General features: G+C 32.6%; 4 protein-coding genes across 4 annotated transcripts; 2 read left to right on the forward strand and 2 right to left on the reverse strand.

Moving 5' to 3' along the window:
* Positions 1-4,669: 4,669 nt before the first annotated feature.
* Positions 4,670-6,905, reverse strand: LOC123662167 (cyclin-dependent kinase 20-like). Its single transcript, XM_045597050.1, has 6 exons — positions 6,708-6,905; positions 6,309-6,497; positions 5,546-5,667; positions 5,357-5,471; positions 5,060-5,287; positions 4,670-4,856 (listed from the first exon to the last, which is right to left on the reverse strand). Exons 1-6 carry the CDS (start codon positions 6,903-6,905, stop codon positions 4,776-4,778), a joined length of 933 nt encoding a protein of 310 aa, XP_045453006.1. The 3' UTR covers positions 4,670-4,775.
* A 667-nt stretch (positions 6,906-7,572) lies between these two features.
* LOC123662165 (UDP-glycosyltransferase UGT5-like) lies at positions 7,573-10,070 on the forward strand. Its single transcript, XM_045597048.1, has 4 exons — positions 7,573-8,400; positions 8,471-8,693; positions 8,782-9,001; positions 9,518-10,070. Exons 1-4 carry the CDS (start codon positions 7,573-7,575, stop codon positions 9,816-9,818), a joined length of 1,572 nt encoding a protein of 523 aa, XP_045453004.1. The 3' UTR covers positions 9,819-10,070.
* Positions 10,071-10,950: 880 nt separating this feature from the next.
* Positions 10,951-14,064, forward strand: LOC123662166 (JNK1/MAPK8-associated membrane protein). Its single transcript, XM_045597049.1, has 4 exons — positions 10,951-11,336; positions 12,359-12,568; positions 13,009-13,178; positions 13,559-14,064. Exons 1-4 carry the CDS (start codon positions 11,104-11,106, stop codon positions 13,837-13,839), a joined length of 894 nt encoding a protein of 297 aa, XP_045453005.1. The 5' UTR covers positions 10,951-11,103; the 3' UTR covers positions 13,840-14,064.
* Positions 14,065-15,862: 1,798 nt separating this feature from the next.
* LOC123662515 (protein GVQW3-like) lies at positions 15,863-22,742 on the reverse strand. The gene is made up of 2 exons (XM_045597357.1): positions 22,645-22,742; positions 15,863-16,409 (listed from the first exon to the last, which is right to left on the reverse strand). The coding sequence occupies exons 1-2, from the start codon at positions 22,740-22,742 to the stop codon at positions 15,863-15,865; spliced, it is 645 nt and encodes a 214-aa protein (XP_045453313.1).
* Between the last annotated feature and the right edge of the window lie 983 nt (positions 22,743-23,725).

Below are 23,725 nucleotides of genomic sequence, written 5' to 3' on the forward strand. Positions count from 1 at the left end.
AATTAAAATAAGACTTTAAAAAATTAATTATTGCTTTATGGTATAAAGCACACGTGTAATGTATTATAGAACGGATAATAATATCATAGCTTATTTAAATAGTACCTTTCAAGCAATTTGACATCTTGTGTCTATACACAGTGTACTTGGGAAAGGGTCATAACTGGATCCTAATATCACGACTCCACTTGCTCCACTGCCATAATTGTATCATTAAAACAACAATAGATGTTACAATAACAAGTTTTAAAAATTGCATACAAAAATTTTCATTACCTTTAATAGTATTTTTTTTTAGTTTAGTTGCAATGAACATGGCCGACTAGTAATATTTTGGTATGTAACTTGTGACTTTGTCATAAAATATATGATTGTAAACCAAATGTACAAGCTTAAAATTTTATTTATAGTATAGCAATTCAAATAATGTAAGATTATTGAAAGGCAAGCATGTATTTAGGATGAGATAACGAGGACTATCCCTGTATATGAAAGCTTCTATAAACATGTGTTACGAGGGCAGTACTACCATCTCAGGAGAGTATATTAATTTTAAAGACAACTAAAATTGTGAGACTAGGTAGGGAAATTAGTAAGAAAGGCAAAACTTACTCTTTTTAATGATTTATTCATTACTATACATTTCGTATTGCCTTTTTTTGTGAATATTTCAGGTTTTTTTTTCAAATTTTTTTTTAAATAACCTTGTCCTGGTACACTAATACAGAAAATGAAATATCCAGTTTGGTGCAGTCGTTCCAAACTTATGCCATTTTTATTGATACAACGCGCTACTAAACCGGCGTTCTTCCATTTAACTGCGATATCAGAATCGATATATTATAATTTAAATGTGCAATTTACTTGCCCCTAGAGCTTGAATAAAAATAATAAAATTAATTTATTTACGTTAGTGTCGTGTCTATGTCCGACTTACCTGAGTTTTATAGTTAAGTCGGTTATTTATAGCCTCTATTCATATGTTCTCAAATTACTTTTCCGATATGTCGATTTTAAAGTTACTCGGTAATGCGCTGTACTTACTAGTTCTTCATTTTTTTCACGTTTAATTTCGGCTATAGTATGATTGTATGTATCTCTTTATGACCCTAAACGGAAGGACGCCAGTTTAATAAAACGGTGTATAGATTGAACCATTTGTGAGCAAATAGTTTTTTTTTTAATATACGGTGTTAATGTCTACAATCACATCTTTTTCTACAATAGCGCCACTCTTGTTCACTTTTAAACTATTTTTGGTTATCATAATTTGACAATTTTGAACCATAAAACCATATTTTTATGACATTAACTTATCAAAACCCAGCTAATTTGGTACTAGATGGAGTATTAATATGTTTAAAATTTCAAGTCTTCGGTGTGTGTTTTTGCCTGTCTGACTATATAAAAAAAATGTTTGAATTACAATTCAAACAATTTAAAAATCGAAATGTAAATTAAAGATTTCTAAGAAAACTTGATTTAACGGGAATTATTACGATTGTTATTTTGAATCTATTGATTTTTCACCTCAATCCCGTTGAATCACATTAATTTGACCAACGTGATTCCATCATGCGTCACCGAAATATCGACGAGTTTCAAAATGACAATGATTGACAAGCTGATGATTTTTGGTCAATAGTTTTATTTAGAAAAGGTTTATTCAAATGTTAGTATCGAGTTGCGGATATAAAGATTATTAAAAAGCCTGTAGGTATAATGGTTAGTGTGTTGTAGTGTTGTATATGGGTACTTAGAATTAGTGTAAATTATGTATAAAAATAGTAGGTAAGAATGAATTATTAATTACGCTTAAATAAGAAGAATATAATTGAATGTTATTTAGTTATTACTCTCCATGAACATTGATTAAGCTTTGAAAACGGTGCAACATAACCAAGAGATTTTGTAGGAAAATGAAAAAAAAAATGTTAAAAATAATAAAGTAATTTCTGTTGTTAAGAAGTAACCTTCTAGGTAAAATATTATAATAGTTACATATTACGTAGTTTTCGATTTCTATAAACAACCAAATTTAGTCATATGTTAATACAATTGAATTTGTATAAAATATGAATATGTCGTCTAGGATATTTGGATATTGGCAAATAGTTAATTATTTTAAAACTACTTTTTGGCGTATATAATTTTTCAACTAGCCGTCACGTAACAGCCTGGCGATGTTATATTGAATGAAATTAACTGTTTTGTTTGCTTCGAAGTTCCTTTTTTAATCTCTTTCTTATACAAGCTGTCCTGGAAGTCGACGTCAAGCCGGAATCGGGCGGTAGGTCTAGTCATAATAGTTCACTGGCTGTAAATTTTAAGCAACAGTTTTCAAAAGCATTATTCAGGAATACATAATAAAAAGAAAATTTAAAAAATGTTTAAATTTGTAAAAACAGGTGTTGATAACACAGCTGTAGATTTACTCGATTTTTTATAAATGCCTGTAATTTTTAAACTACAAAGCAAAGATTTATTTTTTATATTTTTTGTAACCTGTTATGACTAGACCTACCACCTGATTCCGGCTTGATGTCGACTTGCGGGACAATCTGTATATAAGTATAGTACCTTTTATAAAAGCAGGAAAAGGTATACACACAGTTACATAACTTTCAAAGTTGATCCCCGATGACATACGTTTCTTTATTTAATATCATTTTCATTAAATTTAATTTATCACGTAATCATATCTTCATAATTTATAACAAATTCAATTGAAATATACTTTAAAAATGTTGCATACATAATAATTATACTGTCCGAATTTTTCAATGCTGTTCCGTAGTTAGTCATAAAAAATACAAAGACAGTTTTATATATTTTTAATAGGTTTATGAGTGCTATGTTTAAATTGAAAAAAACCAATTTCCTATATCCTGTCTAGGTGTCATATATTCGTGCAAAACGTATTCAGTTCTTAATTTATCTAAATGATAATGTTGATATTACAAATATTTTGTTTGAAGATATAGTTTTGTGTCCACTATGTATATTTGTATAGTTGTCACATAAATCTCTCGAAATTGAGTAATAGGCTAGAATAAATTTGTTCAAAGTATAAATTGATTTGAAGACAATACAAAATGTATAAAAATAACTGTTATTATTACGTGATCACTCTGTTAGAACAACTTGTTTTATAATGTTGTCTAATAACTAGGGAAAATCGTAATATAAACTCCTTCACTCATTGTGTCACAAATCTCTATTGATAGTAAGTAAAAGCAAAATTGTAATTCTAATATTTAAATATATGTACTATTTAAACTGGTCGTCTGTAAAATAACTAAAATAGCAACACATTTTCTTAATAATTATTCAGTATTAAGGTTAATGTGTTGACCGAAGTAGCCAGAGAATTGGTATCCTGTTGTTGCAAGAAGACGACACTACAGATCTTTTTAATTGTTTTTGCTATCTCGTCAAGAGGCCCAGAACTCTTGGCTTCAACTACAGACTTCACAAAAATATTTTTGCTCCGAATCTGTTTGATTGTAATATATCTAATGTATGGCACCACGAATGTGTTAAACGATTTAAACAACAATTGCACTCATATAAAATATTAGTTTAATTTAATTTGATTGTTTCGATAGTCTGAATTTTCTAGAATAAAATAATTTTGTATAGTGAAAAAATCATTTACCTCTTAATTGGGGTCATATAACCTACTCTTATAGAGTAATGTAAATATGTGCTGTAAATATAAATTTTAACTGACTGAGAAATAATAATGAATGAAGCTTAGTTTTGACTTCTGAAATAATTAAAAAAAGCTGTAGTTTTACCTTGATGTTGTAGTAGTTGAAATTCAAATTTATGTGGAACTTTTATTTGTCATAATAACTTTTTGGTCTATTTATTTCACATATAATAAAAATTGATTGAAAATTTTGCTGGTAACAAAAATATAAAAAAGTTAGTGCAAGGATATATAAATGATTGTCTCGTTTTTAAAATATTTTTTATTACTACATGTAAAAGAATAATTTTACTATTATAGATTTAGTTTTCGTAATGTTTAATGTAGGGGGAGGGGGGAGTTATGTCGTGTGTATGGTATAACATTTATAAATTGTAACTTATGTCACTTGTTAGACTCGTTTTACAATTTTATGTCAAACATATACTTGTGTAAAATATTTTTCTTTAATAAAGAAATATTGTAAAATTCTTAATTTTAATTCGCAATTTTATTAAAATAATTTACCTGTGTATGTAAATAGTGTGATAGTTAGTTTAGTAAATTTTAAGATATACACTGTGAATATATTATTTATTTTATAATATTCAGCTAAATATTGACCAATGTTACTTAAGTTTCTAATTAGTATTGTAACATTGTTGTTCTTTGTTAAAGTATGTAATAATTCGGACAGCAGATCGAACTAAGCATATATAAATAATTAATTTGCCGTTATACTAAACTCAGTCGGTGATACTGGAATGGGGGGACGGGGGTAAAAATGGATCACTACCATTACTTAACGGTACTTTTTCAATAAGTACTTGTCAAATAAAATTTTTCGTTATACATAATATTTTTTTTATATAATGAATATTATAATAAAACATTTTTGTCATACCTAATTTGGTAAACGATCTCTTATTAATTTTTTCTGCATTTAAAGCGCCAAATTAAAAAAAAAACCTGTACTAGCTTTCATTGTTTATTAAAGAACATCCTAAAATGTACTGATTCATTTTTTTTGGAATAAAAAATATCAGTAAATGTCATGCTTTTTTTTCATATACATTTATTTCTATTTAATCACACTTGGCTTCAGCATGTCATCCAACGAAGCTGGTAATGGTTTGTTTTGGAACCAAGGATGCCTCAATGCCTGTAAAAACAACATTAGCATATATATAGAGTAAAATTATTAACCACTTTATTTTCAAAAAATCAAACAGAATAAATAAAAGTACAATAGAATCTGGTGAACAAAGTTAACTTGAGATGGCCTTTTAAATAGTACATGAGGTGTATACCATTGCTGGATTATCAACTGTTAATTTTATTTTAAATAAGTAGTTTGGTTTAAACCTCTTTCGCTGAAATCCTTTTTTGAGCATCATACAATATAAATGATTTTATCAAGTGAACTGCATCAGGCTCTACTCCAGGCAAAAGTTCTGTCCAGGACATGGGTAAAGATTCTGGGAATGTTATTTTGTGGTAATCGGGTAATTCCGAATGTCGCGGCCAAGTCTCTTCCGTCGGCGTACCTAAGCGTTGTAAAACAATAGCCAACTGTTCAATATCGGATTCACCCTGTGCAGAAAAATCTTGTCAGAAGACTATCGAAATAAAATTTCATTTAAATGCCCAAAAACAACCTACCGCAAATAATGGTTGTTTGGTTATCATTTCAGCGATAATACATCCAACGGACCATAAGTCGACTTTTTCGCTGTAATACCTAGCGCCATATAGTAACTCTGGTGCGCGGTACCATCTAACACATCAAGAATAATTAGCAAAATGAATAGCTTAGTTATTAGATATGTATATTTGGAAATATTATTGTACCGTGTAGCAACTTGATGCGAGTAAGGTCTACCGCCATCAGGCCAATACAAACGAGCGAGACCCAAATCAGCAATTTTTAATATTCCTTCGTGATTGATTAATAGATTAGCCGGTTTTAAGTCCTTAAATTTTTAAATTTTATTAGGAGTGATTTAATTATGGCTAGAAACTTAAGTTCGTTATTTTCAAGTTTTTATTATTCTATGAAAAAATTCAGTTAAAAATCAAAACCTAAGTATGTCTTTCACATTACAGATGAATTAAATGCTTCTTCTTAGTAGCTACATATTTGCATTCATGTACTGTGTGGTTACGGCAGTAAAGAAAAAAATATAGCCACCCTCTCTCTTCCCGCGGGTGTCGTAAGAGGCGACTAAGGGATTACAAAGTTGAACTACCATCTTGGAACTTATAAAGCCGACCGACCGTGGCAGGATAACCATCCAACTGCTTGAAATACACAGGCTGAAGACGGGCAGGTGCGTCTTCCGTGCGACAAAGCCAGCTCTTCGATCACTAACCCGCCTGCCCAGTGTAGTGACTATGTGCAAAACACATGAGTTCGCGCGATAATGTCTGGCGCGAATTGGGGAGGCCTATGTCCAGCAGTGGACTGCGATAGGCTGAAGTGATATTTGCATTTATAAACAAATATCAATGAAAACGTTTTGTATTCAACGAAACATTTTCAAATGAAAATAAATTGTTTAAAAATGCGACTTAAAATAAAAAATATGAAAAAACGTTTTAGACAATATCTTACCCTATGCATGACATAATGAGCGTGCATATAACGTGTTCCTTTAAGCAACATTTGAGCGTAAGTTTTTACTCGTGGTAAGGTAAGTTCGGCTTGATTGTGATGCAGCATTTCCCATAATCCATAGCACATGTACTCTAAAACTAGTACCAAACTCATCCCACGAGGAAACATATCGAACATTTTTATTATCTGCAGAAGGTATTAAAATTATTTTCTTAGAACATTGGTGATACCAAATAGGAATATCCTAATCTATTCTTTTTTTTTAATTTTAATTGTTCCGAACTTTTTGCTAAAAATACTTATAAGTACCCTAATATTAACTATTAGGTATCACATATTTACCAACAGTAAAATTAATATTAGGTCTGAAGATTAAATTACAATAAAAAAACTAACATATTTGCATCGTAGCAGTTGTAGAGCTTTGATCTCACGAAATACATTTACAGGTATGCCATCGTCAAGATTTTTGATAAGAATTTTTTTTAAAGCAACTACACGACCGGTTGGAAGATGTCGTGCTTTGAATACTAAACCATGAGCACCTTCGCCAATGCGTCCAATTACTGAGTAGTTTGTTACTTCGCTATTCATATTTGCTTATAGCATTATACTTTTATTACCGGACAAGACACAATGAATATAATTAGTTAAAATTAAATATAAACTATACGTTTAATAATAACAATAATAATTCAGTATTTTGCGATAGTTCGACAAATACATTTGAAACTTAAATCATGACACTATTACAGCATTGTTTTGTAAATTCGTTGCTATGGGTACGTACTTTAGTGGCCTTCCGGGATAAAAAGTTAATTTCTGCACTCTTTAGATTGAAACGCGGTTTTTTATAGATCGTTTATTTTTAATCTGAGTCCAAATATTTACAATAACCTAATTAAAGAAGTTAAATTCAAATATATCTATTTCGTAATTTGAATTATCCCCCTGAAAGTGGATAAAATTAATACATCATTTACGAAATTAGTTGCATAACATTTTAATTTCTATCTATTATTTAAAATATATTTTCTGACCTTGTATTATAATAGACTGGTTGCGTATTGTTAAATCAATTTCTTTATGACCTTAAGCATAAAAGTTATATTTCAGTGAAATACTTCGTCTTTTCTCCAACTCATTGCAGTTAAATATTTGAACAGGTGCTATTTTTAATAAACGAACTACAATTTTCATAAGTAACTTCTTTTGAAAAGTTACTCCAGTGGAGGACGGTTATATCGCGTTTTCTGTAAAAATGGCTTTGCCTAAAATAACCGTAGTTTTACTTTTATTCTACTTTTGGCAAACAGCGGAATGTGCTTCAATTCTAGCGCTGTTTTCTTCTTTATCTTTTTCTGATCACCTTGTCTTCAGGGGATACATCTCACTACTAGCTCAACGAGGTCATTCTGTAGTAGTGATGACACCTTATCCTGGGCACTTTACATATCCAGATTTGGAAAGGATTATTGAGCTCAATGTTGGTCAAGAATCTGCGCCCTATTGGGAAGAGTATAAGAATTTAATGACAGATACAGACGACTATTACCCGAGAATGAGAGCAATTAATGATCTTTCCATTAAACTGGCTGTTTCTCAACTTAAGTCGAAGGCTATGACGGCGTTGTTAATAAATCCAAATGTAAAGTTTGATCTGGTTATTACAGAAGCCGACGTACCAGTCTTATATGCGGTTGCAGATAAGTATCAAGTTCCTCATATTGCTATTACGACTTCAAGTGGTAAGATACATCAGTACGAATCCAAAGGTTCGCCCAGTCATCCTATATTTTATCCAGATGTTAACAGCCTGAATTATAGAAACTTAAGCCGGTGGCAGAAACTTGTGGAAATAAATCGGTATTTCCAAACCAGAAATGAATATTATAATACTTACCTTCCCCTATGTGAAATCGCCGCACAAAAGATATTCGGACTGAAAAAAAGCTTACAGGAAATTGAATACGACATAGATTTATTATTTGTTGCTGCGAATCCTTTATTAATAGGAAATAGGCCAAGTCCACCTGCAATAACATATGTTGATCGTATGCAAATCAAACCAGGTTTTCTCTTACCACAGGTAACGATTTTTAATTATCTGTTTTTCTAAATGTGAAATTATTGTGTATAAAGTATAATGTTTATTTTAGGACCTTAAAGTTTTGCTAGATTCTGCAATAAACGGTACAGTTTACTTTAGTCTTGGAGCAATTCAAGAGCCAGAACATCTTTCGGTAAATATATTGCAGAGTTTAGCTGATGCATTTAGAGAACTGCCTTATTTAGTATTGTGGAAGATTGGGAATACTACTATGATAAATAAACCAGATAATGTAATAAACAGTGCATGGTTCCCGCAGCAAGAAGTATTAGGTAATTATTGATTAAAATTATATAATAAATTGTTATTTCTTTTGTCATGTGATTATAGTATGACCAATAAAATTTATTATATTTTAAGCTCACCCAAGTCTCAAAGCGTTTATCACACATGGTGGGGCAAGGTCACTTGAAGAAGCACTATTCTACGAAGTTCCAATAATAGGTCTTCCAGTTCTTAGATCAAGAAAAGTTTTTATTGGGGAAATAACTCGCTATGGAGCTGGGGAGATCTTAGATATCAATTATTTAGAAAAAGAAGTTGTGAAAGAAGTTATTACAGCAGTTGCAACTGATGACAAGTATGTATATTTAGTTAAAATGAATATGACTTTGATTTTATTTGATACCTAGCGACCCGCCCCGGCTTTGCACGGCTGCAATGCTGATACTAAATATACTACAGAACGTCTTTATTTATAGGTTAAAGCTAGCTTATGATATGGTTATTAACATTCAAATATGTGTCGTTAGATTACACGTCGTTACAGAATGCGTTGAAGAAATAAAGGTTCACTGCTCGTTCCCTGTAGGTGATAGCGTGATAATATGTAGCCTATATGTTGACCCGACTTCTTAATAATATTCGTGCCAAATTTGAAGTAAATCCATGCAGTACTTTTTGAGTTTATCCCGGACATACATACAGACAAACAGATAAACAGACAAAAATTCTAAAAACTATATTTTTGGCTTCGGTATCCATTGTAGATCACAAAGTATTCCCCAAGTATTCTTTAAAAAAAATATTTGATGTACAGTTTTGACTTTCCTATTATTTTATTATATGTATAGATAATAAATATTCTGTTGTACAGGTACAAAAAAGCTATGTCGAAATTGAAGAGTATGGTTGTGGACGAAATCATATCAGGTCCTGAAAATGCGGTTTGGTGGACTGAATACGTTTTGCGTCATGAAGGCGCCAAACACTTACGGTCTCCTGCCGTGGGTCTTAGTTTCTACAAATATTATATGCTAGACATAATTAGCGTCCTGATATTAATATCGCTAACGTTACTTACAGCAACGTTTTATATCGTGCGATATATTATAAAGCGCTTGCGTGCACGTATACTTCAAAGATTTGACAAGTCAGGAAAATTTAAAGCTTTGTAATAAAATAAGAATATATTGTACTTATATATTTCTAAATTCAATTTTTGTTGTAGCTATAATATTATTGTGTATGTATGTAACACATAAATAAGTAAAAATTCCAGTGAAATGTTTAAACTTATTTTTCCTTGAATGAATTCTTAATTACCTCTAGGCTGCCTAGAAATAGGTTTGTACGGATCCACATACCTTTTATGTAAAATTAAAATTGTTTGTATGATTTTGTTCATTTGTAATAAAAAAAGTTTATTATTAAGTCGTTTTATTTCCCTTTCGCATGAATTAAGAATAATAGCTTTAATTAGGTATAGTTTTAAGTGGCCGTTTGATTGTTTTGCGTAGTCTGCAAATATTTTTGCTTATATTGTATGGTATATTCGTAGTATTTTATATTCTTTATTGTACTTTTAAATCATAATTATACATCATGTTTATAAAAAATGTTGGCAAGGCGAACTTATCTTTATAAGAGATCTCTTCATTGGTATGTCGGGGTAGACACAAATAGTGGTAAAAAAAAACGATGTTACCGCGGAATACAGTAATGCAAGAGTAATAAAGCAATGAAAGGTTCATAATAATAATAATAATAAGGCTATAAACTTATTCTGTAACTAGCTGCCCGTGGCTTCGTCCGCGTGGAATTAAAAAAATATTGTTCAGTTCGCAGACTTACAAAATAAATAAATTTCTTAAATAAAAGTAGCCTAAGTTACTTCTTATTACATCAGCTATCTGCCTGTGATTAGCCAGAACAAAAAAACAGACAGACAAATTTTGGCATATGTATCGCGTATACATCAATATGCATTTAGTAAAAAGCGGTTATTTTAATATTAAAAACAGACACTCCAATTTTATTTATTTGTATAGTTTAGATTAGATTAGAAAAATAACTATAATGTAAACATTATAAAATCTAGTATGTTATTCCATAACATAAGAAATTCTTATTCTGAAAGCTCTGTCTTACTCACCTAAACAAAAGTGTCTGGCTTATTCACTACAGGAACCCAATTTCACTTGAAAGCTAATGTTAAATTTAATGAATAGTTAAGAAATTAAAATATTTTATAATTTTGAACGTATCATCATCATGACAATTTGACATTTAAGTTATTTATCATCGTTTTTTAATGCGGCTGTGAAGTGTCAATGTTGTCGTTGCAATTCTCTTTCAATCCTGTTTACAAAACATGAAAAAAATTATATTAATCGATGCAGTTACTGCCTGATACATTGCTTTACAATTATTTATATACTATATAACTAAATAGTTATAAAAATGTCAATAATAAAGACCTGTCCGGGCTTGTATTGTGGACGAACAGAGCTAGATGATGGTTCTTGGAGTGAATGCGGTGCTTGTCCTAGAGGTTTTCGTACCAATGCTACGAGCTATTGTGTAGAATGTACTGATGAACCAACTCTATATGATTGGCAGTACCTAGGTTTTATGGTTCTTTTGCCTTTGGTTTTACACTGGTTTTTCATTGATATGGCGGCAGCTGAAAATCGGTAAGCAAAATAAAATAAAAAAGGGCTATATGTACAGTATAGGTACATTTTTTTTATCGGAGGTTAAATTTTTGTTCTTTCTGACTTTACCGTAATTCCGGTGCTGCGGTAAGTGTACTCATGCTCCGTACTGCGACTATCACGCGTTATTTTTCAACAAATTTACGTAAAAACGATCTTTACTGCAAGATCAAAATACGATACGAACTGACCTTTAATGACTGACAAATCGACACTTTTAAACAAAATAACGCGTCAGACATAATATTCTAATAAAATTAGTAACTTTGCGTGCTAGAATATAGGTTTAGAAATTCGAAAAATACCCAAAACGGAATCGGAGCACCCCACTGTCCACGTGGTTTTGGTCTGCCCTACCCCTAGAGTGTTTTTTTTAAGCCGCGGAGGCACAGAGGGAGGATGCCCTCGCCCGCCACTTGCTTCCGCTTTTTAAGTTCCAAGGTAGTAGTGGAACTGGTTATCCCTAGATGGCCTCTTACAACACTCACGGTAAGAGAGGGGGTGGCTATATTTTTCATTGCCGTAACCACACAGCAAAGTAAAAATGCTTTATTTAAATATTTTACCATCTACAGTAAAATGATTATTTATTTAATACTTTATTGCATACTTTAAAATAACATTAACCCTTTACCGGCCGGCATCGTAATATGATGTTAATGCCTGTGATGTTAATTTGTAAAATTACGTTCTATCTTTTTTGATGACAGAAAAAACAGATTTGTACGATGTCACAAAAAAGAGCTAGTATATAATATTGATACAATTACTCCGATTTCCGAACATTGTTTGAAATAATACTTTGAAGCTGTCTGGCACTGGGGCCTTGACAAAAACTGGCCTAGAAAGGGTTATAGAAAATAACACTGTTCTAACTAACAAAAGTGCACTTTTATTACTAATAGTGATCATTTGCAGACAACACCTTTAAATAGAGAAAATATTTACAATATAAATCATAAGGGATGAAAATTATTATTTATTTAATAATTATCTTTCAGTAAAACTGCAATAGTTGGACAACATATATGCGCATTTGTTGAAGTGGCATCAGGTACACTAGCGGCATTATTAGTATTGCCACCAACAGGTTCTATCGATCTCCATGTCTGTTCTCCTAAGGCCTTGTCGGATTGGTACACATTACTTCACAACCCTCAGCCTGACTACAAGGAGACTTTACATTGTACGCAAGAAGCTGTTTATCCACTGTAAGTGGCTTGTAATTTTACTTTGAATAATTTTACGACATTTTTTGTAAAACCTCCAGCCATTACTCTGAAAAAAATTGCTATGGTAAACATGAATATGGCTTTTAAGTATCTTAAGTAAAGTAAGACATTCTTAATATTTTTTGCTGCCATAAAATTTTGAGTTTAACTCTTACATTTCTGAGTGAATGCAATGCTCTAGTTTAAATTAAATTAAGAAAGCAATTTTAGTGATGTTATTTATATTCCATTTTAAGTGAGTAAATATAGAAATATTACTAAAATCCATTTACCATATGCCAAATTGTATATTTGTTATTACCCAAAAAAACCACTTTCATATTTGAGTGGCAAAATTGTTTATTAATTTTTTATTTTTTAAATAGTTTATGCATATTAACTCATTGTATAACAAAAGTAAATTGTTTATTATTTTTCAGATATACAATAATATTGCTTCTATATGCCTTTAGTCTCCTAATGACAGTTACACTTCGACCGTTCGTGTTGGTTTGGTACAAATCTGTTCCAGGGAAGAAAGCTATATATTGTGCTCTGTATTTTTACCCTATCCTTGTGCTAACACACACTGTTGCTGCGGGATTAATATGTAAGTATTGTTATAAAAACTAGAAATATTTATTTATAATGAGCACATGAAATATGCTATTGCAAAATGAGAAGAAATTAATAATATATTTTGAATGATCAATATGCGTAAATACCTCTTCAAAATGTTACAGAAACTTAATTGCATTATTAAAAAAAGCTTTCATATTTATTACCAAATTATTTCCTTAAATTTACAATATTATTTATTTTTATACTAGTTCTTTTCCCAAAAGTTGTTTGAAATGTTAGTATTACTACTTGTTGTAAGCATGTTGTAAGTGATGCAATTAGCTAGCCAGAATTTTACATTTTGTTATTATTAGTGTTGAGACAAGAATCATAGTGACAAGGGTAATGAAATATATTTCTTTATTTCAGATTGTGCATTTCCTTATATAATAATAATTATATCAATGATGACATCTGCCTCGCATTTTTCTATCAAAATGGATCAATCTGCACCGGCCTTACTGATATCGTCTCTTACAAATGTCAGAAATTTGATAATACTTTTAGGACATTGGCTGGTTCATGCTTATGGTATTATATCTTTAACTGGATTTAAGGAATTGTGGTACTTGACTCTCGTGCCGGCACCTGCGTTGTTTTATATATTAACAGCTCAATTTACTGATCCAATGAAAATACACAATGATTGACTAGTTAGAGGCTCCCCGGAGAAGGTAGTGTTGATTTGACATGATGAAGCTCTGAGACAGGAGGCCTTAGAGAAGGTAGAACTTGAAAATTTAGAAAAGTATAGGAAGAGATACTAATTCTAAAATTCAATGTCATAAAATCTTTATATAGGATAGAATGGTGATGATGTTGTTAATAATTATGTTAATTTTAATTTTTAATGTAAATAAAGTATTTATTAATTTTGTTGTTTAATTTTTAACTGACTTAAAAGGAGGAGGTTACTCAATTCGACGGTATATATTTTTTAATGTATGTTCGGGGATAACTTCGTCGTTTATGAACCGATTTTGATCATTCTTTCTTTGTTGAAAAGGTGATATTCCAAGGGTGATACCATGATAAGGAAACCAGGATCTGATGATGGAATCCTAGAGAAGTTGAGGGGAACCCTCGAAAATCGTAGTGACGACTAGTGCGTTTATTAATTTGTTTCGTCTACTTACGTTGTATTATAACTTGTCGATGTTTTTTTCATTTGCTAGGAAACACAATTATCTTATGGTAAAGTACGTGATTTATTACTTTTTAAGTTTAAATAAAATGTTTTTTTTTTGAAGTACAACTTATTTACGCGCACTTGACTTGGAGAGTAAACTGGTGAAGTGAAGAGCATATAGAAAGAGAGATAGATTTACTATTTTTTGATGTAAAGCACACTCGTTTTTAGAACTTTAATATCCATGACAGATATTAAAACTATACGAATAGTACGAAACGCGTGTAATCCGAAATAGTTTAACGTCTGAAATCGTAAACGAAACCCATGTAATATTACCCAAATATCCGTATCCGTAACTATCACTCATCAGCCTATAGTAGTCCACTGTTGGACATAGGCCTCAACAAGTTCGCGTCAAAAGTGGCGTGAACTCATGTGTTTTACCCATAGTCACCACGCTGGGCAAGCGGATTGGTGACCGCAGGACTGGCTTTGTTGCACCGAAGACGCTGCTGCCCGTCTTCAGCCTGTGTATTTGAATCGGTCATCAGTCGGCTTAATAAGTTCCAAGGTGGTAGGGGAATTGTGTTATCCCTTAGTCGCCTCTTACGACATCCACGGGCAGATACATTTTTATCTGCTTTTATCTGGGTTTTCTGGATTCCAGATAGATCTATCTGGAATCCAGATGGCTGGAAAATTAAAAATTGCATGAAAAATTTTGGAATCCCCGTTTCAAACACACAATAGTTTACAATAACTTCCCATATAAATCATCGTTTTTTATTTGGAATTTTCAGCAGGGTTGAGTTACCCACAGAAAGAAACATTCATATACATCACATATTCTCTCGTACGCCGCTAATATAATAATATATATAATATACTTACTGTAGGTACCTATGTAACCGTTTGTGCGATGGACGACCAAAATTATGTAACATTTTTATATATGAGGGGCGCCTGAAAAGTTCTGAGCCTAGGGCATTAAGAGTCTAGATAAAAATCTAAAAAAAAAATATTTTTCAATATAGTCCCCCTGGACTTCAATGCACCTTTGACATCTTTTATAGAGGGCTTGTATCCCTGATAAAAAGTAACCCGCGTCTTTGGCTAGAAAATGTTCATTAACGGCCACCTTCATCTCTTCATCATCCCCAAATCTTCGTCCCCGTAAGTCTTTTTTCAAATTTTTAAATAAAAAATAATCGCTAGGTGCCAGATCTGAACTATAGGGTGGGTGATTTACTTCATCGAAGCCAGTTTCTCGCAAGGCTTGCCTCGCGATGCACGCCGTGTGAACCGGCGCGTTGTCTTGCAAAAACAAAATTCCTTTGCTGATTTTACCTCTTCTTTTTTCGACAATGGCTTCGCGAACTTTTTTTAAAAGCCCAGCATAATACTCTGCATTCATTGTAGTTTTTTTTTGGAAGGTAATCTATGAGTAAAACTCCTTCGCAATCCCAAAAAATGGTGGCCATGAGTTTGGAAGCCGATTTTTCCACCTTAAACTTCTTCGGCGGTCTTTCCCCCTTCTCTATCTACTGCATTGACTCCTGTTTTGATTCTGGGTCATATTGTCGGATCCACGTTTCATCAACGGTGATAATACGAGTGCAAATTTCTTCCAAATTATCCTTGCACAACTCTAAAAACTCTTCAGAAGTTTCAACGCGCCGCTGCTTGTCAAGTGGCGTGAGCATTTTTGGCACCCAATGTGCACTGACTTTATTCATATGCAAATGATCGTGCATAATATCTCCAACTCGTTCTTTACTAAAGCCAAGCTCTTCTGCTATCTGCCACAATTTTATTTGGCGATCGTCCAGTACAATTTTTTTTACTTTTTCGATGTTTTCATCGTTGACTGCGGTGTTCGGCCGACCCGAGCGGGGGTCATCTTCCAGAGTCTCTCTGCCTTGTTGGAATAGGCGTGTCCATCGTTTAACCGTGGCTGACGACGGTCCAGATTCTCCGTATACACTAGAAGTTTTTTCAAAAATGTCTTTTGCTGTTTTCCCCTTTTTAACGAGGAATTTGATGACGGCGCGATGCTCAAACTTCGTTAAGTGCAGTGATGACTCAGACCTGGTGATGTTTACGGTTCAATTACTCAAAGCGTAATGAAGCTAATGATTTTTTTTTTTTCGAAATGACAGTTGCTGTTGGCCCTACTGGCCTTTACAGCGTCACCGGTGACAGGGGCCGGGCACTTAGGCAAACCGGCCGCGAAGGAAGATGTGGGCCCTTTTCGGCGGACAAAGCTAATGACGTGAAACTTTGCTTATATAGTGGGTAGATGTCGTTCAAATAGTGACCCAGCGGATAAGTAAATAGTACCTACGACTGCAAGTATCCTAGGGTCAGAACTTTTCAGCCGCCCCTCGTAATAACGCTATGGAGGGTAAAGATTTTCCGCCTAGCCACAACAAGTTCATTTCAGTTGAGAAGTATTTCATAATGATTGAAGTTTTATATTTAAATATCATTTTCATGAAAATGAAGAGATTCAAATAATTGTAGAGCAGAACATTAATGTTAACAATGCCGGAGACAAAGATAGGTCGGTGAAACGAAATAAAAAGAAACGACGCCGTTTATGAGCGGTCTTATTATTAAACGCTTTCTCATTTCCGATCCCGCGAAAAAACCGGCATTACCATCTGTGGTTTACTATTTGTTTGTTTTTGAAGATAGGCATTTCTTTGTAGTGGTTAATCTTGAAACAGCTAATATTGACTAGAATTTTAATGTCTGTTTATTTTTCTTACGCCGGCACTTTTTCGCCGTCGATATTTTGTTGATATTTTGTGTAGGTTTTTTATTTCAATTCTTTATACTTATACTTAATTAAAATGTTTGTAAATTTATATAAAGACTACCGCTTTGTTATTGAACTTCGGGTAGTTGAATATAAATTTCTAAATAAACGCAATATGTATATTTTAAGCTTTTGTCTGTTTTACTCAACCTATTTTCGAAACAACTATAACTAAATAAAATTTCATTCTTAAGATTTTTACAGAAAATATTGAAAACAAAAATTAAAATTTGACAAAGGAAGAAACTAAATTTGTAGATACATAATCATTACATTTAGTTATCACCTAACATAAATTGTTTAAAAGTAAGAACATAAATTAATCATCATATAGTTTCTATACCTTAATATACTTTTTGGAGTAGTCTTAAAAATCAAAATAAAAATCAAAAACTACTTTCTTAATAATAAATAAAGCTGTTTTTGATTTTGATTCAAACAGGATTCAAAAGCGTTTTCAACTCATCATTTTATAAATTACTAGCTGACCCGGCAATCGTTTTCTTGCCGCTAAACGCTATTAAAAATAGGGGTTGATGGTAGAGGGTTGAAAATTTAGGGTTGTATGTATTTTTTAATGTTGTATCATAAAAAAATAGAAATTAAAAATTTTGTCTAAAAAATAAAAAAAAAAATTTATGGGTGGACTACCCCTAACATTTAGGGGGATGAAAAATAGATGTTGGCCGATTCTCATAGATACCGGATAAGCACAAAAAATTTCATCAAAATCGGTCAAGCCGTTTCGGAGGAGTATGGCAACGAAAACTGTGACACGAGAATTTTATATATTAGAAAATTTTAATGTGATTATTATTTTTTAAAAGTAAAGCTACCACCGATTCGGAATGTAGATTCTGCGGAAAGGAATCAGTAAGACACTCCGCAGTTACTCTTTTGAAAATAATATTTAAACTGTGTTTTAGTACAAAATTAGTAATATCTTGCACGAAATACAGCGTCACTCATTTTTATCAACATGTAATCCTGCACCGAACAACCCTTTATCTATTAATTTCTTTTTAATTAAAACTTTAAATTTATGTTTTGACACAATTGCATAATTATTTATGGGATTTTATTATACATGCGATTACCATAACCCAAAAGGAGACGTTTACTTTGCGCAGTCGGAAACTTGGAGTTACAATTTTGTTATTCGTTCTCGTGTTTTTACTGGGACTATTACTATTTTTATATCAAAATCAATGTTATATATATATTGTAGCAATATTGCGACGTAATTGTTAGGGAGTCAGTAAATGACGCGAATAGCCCTATTTTGCAAAATAAAAACAATTTCAATATCTGTAGCATTACCCCACAATAACAGACCGTAAGACTGAATCACGAACCCACACTATGGAAATAGCTAAAATATTTTAAGTTACTATGCAGTAGCAACGTCGGTCAGTTGTCGTACTTTTCTAACTGAATGATTTTATAGCGGACCCTTTTTTTACGCGGGGAAAATACATCGTGGATACTCTCCAGCGCAGGGGCGCCAGAGGGTTATGTCAGACTCCTATTAACTAAAAAACCATTACGTGTAAGCAGTCGTCCGTCTGGATGGGGCGAGATGGATTCGCGCTAGCATTCGCCACCTCACCCCGGCGGTAGGCCCGGACGAAGCCTCCGGGCCCCGACTGGTGGGGTGGCCTCGCTCACAACAAGGCCACCTCTCAGGCGTGTGGGGTCGTGTTATCCGGCCGGCCGAAGTCCCCCAACTATCGTCCGCAAACCCCACTATTACGAGGAGGGGAGGAGTAGGGCAAACCGTCCCCTCCTTACGTACGTCTGCGCCGGAGTGGGCCAGCAGAGGCGTCTTCCTCTTTGGCTCGCTCCGCGGTCTCCTTCTGCGTCATTACCTCTTCGCAGATAATACTACGGACCCCGAGCCAACCATTGAAGAATGACCAATGGAAATTCCACTGAAGTTTTGAGTCCAAATTTATCCCAAAGAAAACTCTAGTCTCATTGACAATAACTCTCTTGTTATTTATTTCAAAATTATAATTCGCATTCTTAGCATCTGGCAACGCAGACACATCGCACTTGGTTTTCTTGGCGTTCAAAACCAAGGTTTTTGTTATAAATTCACCTTGGATATACAATTAAGAACTGCAGAGAATATTGAGCTGTAAAAATATATTTTTTAAACGATTACGTACGAACGAAATTGCTCCTCCATTATTATAGAAAAATTAAACATATTTTTTTTTAATTAAATGCCAATATGTTTCTTGTCGTTCTTTCTGTATATGTACGTGTGTAGGCGCTTAGCATAAACCCCAACTTTTAGAGGAAAGATGAGGTCAAGGTGCTACTAGCGCTAAAAAAAGGACTATATAATTTCGCTTGTTCAGTGTTGTATTCGAAACAGGATCTACATTAGCACAGCAGACTTTTGACTGACTTTGCAAGGTTTAAAAACCGAGGCAGTTTGATCGTCGAAAAAGACTTAGTTCGGAATGCCTTGTAATTCATAGAGTAAGTATCTGTCCTTCAAACATCCGCATCTTTCTAAGAACGATTAAGCACGTAAGTCTGTCCTATTGCGTGCGCTTGCAGCGACGTGTTCCGCTTTTTATAATTAGGTAAAGTTACTTTTGAAAGATATATTGACTACAATTAATATCATGAGATATCATTTCAGGCTAACTATGATATGGATTCACCTAAGGCTGGATACAAGAGAGAGGCATTAAATTAAACCATAATAGTTTGTAGTAAATCTATCTTGTGCCGACACTGCTGATTCTATTCAACACATTATTTTAAAATAGCTTAGAAACGGTACCTATGTAGGATATTTGTTTTAGTTTAATGCGTCAATATAATGTATACAGTGCGTAGTAGTAGTATGTAGTAGTAGTAAGAGTTTATAAGTTGTCTTTTTAGAAGCTCCCGTTGAATGATTTGTGTGACCATATTTAAACCACTATGCTACTCTTTATTTATTTATTTAGCGACATACAGGAATTCGTCATACATTGACTGAAATACATGTCTTACGATTTCTAAGAATTTCTATTTAAATTTTTAGACGTGCAAAATTTTCTCACAACGTAACGATTCAGCGCTAAGCATAAGTAGTATTTTTAAGCAAATTCAGTACATGAAAACAACAAACAAACCGGCGTTAATCTACATTTAAACCCAGCCATCCGGTCTGACGTAAGATAAGTAACTACGTATGCTGTTCACTGGTCTTTATTACAAACTATTATGACTTCGAAAAATCTGTCTGCTGTGTACAATTATAAAAAGGCAAATTTTTATGTCATTATGTAAAAGATGAAGAATATAAAACAAATAAAAAAGAAGGCAGTAATATACAGAAATTCGATTTCTTATTTTAATTATGTTTATTTTGTGTTTTGTAAACGTGTATAGTTATCAAACTCTTAAAATTGCAGTTTTATGTAACACGTACCATGATAAATTATGGAAGTTATAAAAAATATGGAGAAAAAAAGTTATAATAAAAAAGTGTTTTGTACGTAGGTACCTAGTCAGTTTGCGAAACGAACAAAGGTTGTTAAAACATGTCTGAGTAGGTCTTTACGAAATGCATATTTTCTGCAAGCAACGCATAGCCCATTCATTATTTGCGTACCCAAACAGATATCAACTTGTTTTTTTTTTTTTCTTTTTTTTTTAGTTTTACATTCGTTAACAAACGCTTCACGAATATTTTCGGTTAGTCGTGGCTCGTGGCGGCGAAAATGAATGTTTCGTTTCGTTTGTGTCGGGAATGAAGTATGGAGTATTCTGTCCGGCCTTTGTGCCCACACCTGTTATTAAAACTTTTGCAGCGGATCGTGCTGGACGAATTCTTTTATTTTTTGGCAAAATTTTTGCAGTTTCGTCTGTTAATCAAAAAATGTCCTTTGTATAACTTGCAAATGTAAGGACTTAGACGCTGACTTTTTTTGTAATATGCGTATGCAGATTATACTGTAGAAGTTTAATTTCGAAGGTTTTATTTTGATTTTTCTTAGGTATAGTAAGTAATAATTATCATATTCTACATTAAACTTGTTCATTAGACTTTGTGTGGGGGGGGGGGGGGGGTGATAGCTCCCCATTAACCTAGTTCTAAAAATGGAAAGGGGTTCTCAATTTAAATATTTTTTAAAAATATATGTTACCTCAGATCTTGTGACTGGGTGGACCGATTTCGATGATTTTTTTAAATCAATAATTTGGTACGTGTTTTGTTGTCCTATTTAAATATAATTGAGATCTGACAAGTAATTTTCGAGTTATATCCAATAATGCGTATTTACTTGACTATTTTTTCGTCGACTTGCGTTGTATTACTTGTCGATGTAATTGAAATCGATTTTTTTTTCATTTGCGAGCAAACACAAGTATATTTCCATATGAAATGGAATGTGATTTGCTGACAAAAATTGCAACTTGAAAACGAAGCGAATACCTACTATGGAAAATCCAATACGAGATATGGTGTAAGAAGTGGTTACAGTCGAGTTGCGGGCGTATGTATAAGTATTTCATATACCTACATAGTATAGATACAGGACATATAATTACACTGGTATGTATATATCAAGTAGGTAATGATGGGATATTGTTAGAATATTTTAGTGACTATGAAAGAATAGTTTATATCTTTACAAATATTAAGCTGAAATAAATAAATAATAATTATTATTAAACTGAAAAGTTAAGTAGCTTGTTTGTTTGTTTGAACGCGCTAATGTTCGATTTGAAAAATTATTTTTAACCGACTTCCAAAAAAGGAGGAGGTTCTCAATTCGACTGTACTTTTTTTTTATGTATGTTACATCAGAACTTTTGACCGTGTGGACCGATTTCGACAATTTTTTTTTAATCGAAAGGTGGTGTGTGCCAATTGGTGGTGTGTGATAATTCTTTTTTTGTTGGAAAGACGATATCCCTAGTTTAGTACCATGATAAGGAAACCAGGATCTGATGATGGGGTCCCAGAGATATCGAGGGAAACTCTTGAAAATCCGCAATAACTTCTTACTGGGTGTACCGATTTTAATAATTTTTAATTTAATCGAAAGCTGGTGTTTGTCATGTGGTCACATATAAATTTTATTGAGATCTGATAAATACTTTTTGAGTAATCTTTGATAACGCGTAGTTACTTGACTATTTTTTCGTCGATCTACGTTGTATTACTTGTCGATGTAATCGAAGTCGTTTTTTTTTCGTTTGCGAGCAGATACAATTATTATATTTATTAGTAGACTTTCATTTAAAGTTCTGACTTCATTTCATCTAAAGTAATATTTAAAAAAAAGATTTAATTTCTTTAGTTGTAGAATTGTATTTGTCTTTAACTAATGTTGCCATATTATCCTTTATCGCAAACTAATTTATTCGTTTCGACATTTGGAGTATTATCTGAAAAGCTAACGATTTGCACAAAAAAAAAAAAAACTATCCGATCAGCGCCAAATCAAAGGAACATTAATTTGTAGAGTAAAGAGTAAATCAACGAACGGCGATTGGTAAACAGTAACAGTTTTAGATGTCGGAAATTGCTTCATTGCGTCAGCATTCGCGTAACGAGCTCGAACAGTCAAGCCGAATGAAAGCATCGCGTGATCACCTGCGCCATCAGGAAGGATTTCATAATGCGGCCTTTTATACTTTTTATTGAAATCTTTACTATTCAGGTATTATCCTCGATAAATTCATATAATTTTATTTATTTATATGTCTATCATATTTGCTTGTCGCAAGTTACTTAACAAAAATAGTGTAGGACTGTTTCTTATTATACTTTTAAAGGTAATGAGATATGAAATGTTTCTAATTTTTAATAAATGTTATTTTTATTTGGAATGTTTGACCAATGAATCGCTATCTGTACATGGAAGATATATGAGAACAAATGTTATTGTGACCTTTATTAACGCAAATGGCACTCAAACAATGATTGTTGATTTTTCGTCTATTTGTCTGTGCGTTTGTTAACATTTAGTGTTTATTTCATGTCTATCGGTTAATAAACAAAAAAGTTATGTCGATTTAAAGAATAACGTTGAACATGTAAATACTCAATATGCGGACGAAGTCGCAGGCACAGCTTGTACTAAATAAATGTGTTATATTTATAAATTGAACACACACACACACACACACTCACACACTTCAGCCTATTGTAGTCCACTGCTGGACATAGGCCTCCACAATTAAGTTCGCGCCAAAGATGGCGCGAACTCAAGTGTTTTGCCCATAGTCACCACGCTGGGCAGGCGGGTTGGTGACCGCACCAAATTAAGGAAGAATAATCAATAATAAATAACGTTAAACAAATTGTTTACATGTTTAATATTAAAAATACGAGCCATTATCAGACATAATAATAATAATAATAATAAAAAAAACCTGGCAGCTGTCAACTGAAATGACGCTTTTTTATCTTGTCATTAAATTTATTATTTTAAAATATATTTAAATATGAAAATACAATTAAAATATCACAAAAATGACTAATACCAAGAAGATAAAATGAATAAAGCCAGAGGACGACGCGCACAAAAAAGACCAAAGGTTCCATCGAGCTCCGAAACACAGT

The sequence above is a fragment of the Melitaea cinxia genome, chromosome 18, assembly GCF_905220565.1.
Source record: "Melitaea cinxia chromosome 18, ilMelCinx1.1, whole genome shotgun sequence".
Classification (NCBI taxonomy): Eukaryota; Metazoa; Arthropoda; class Insecta; order Lepidoptera; family Nymphalidae; genus Melitaea; species Melitaea cinxia.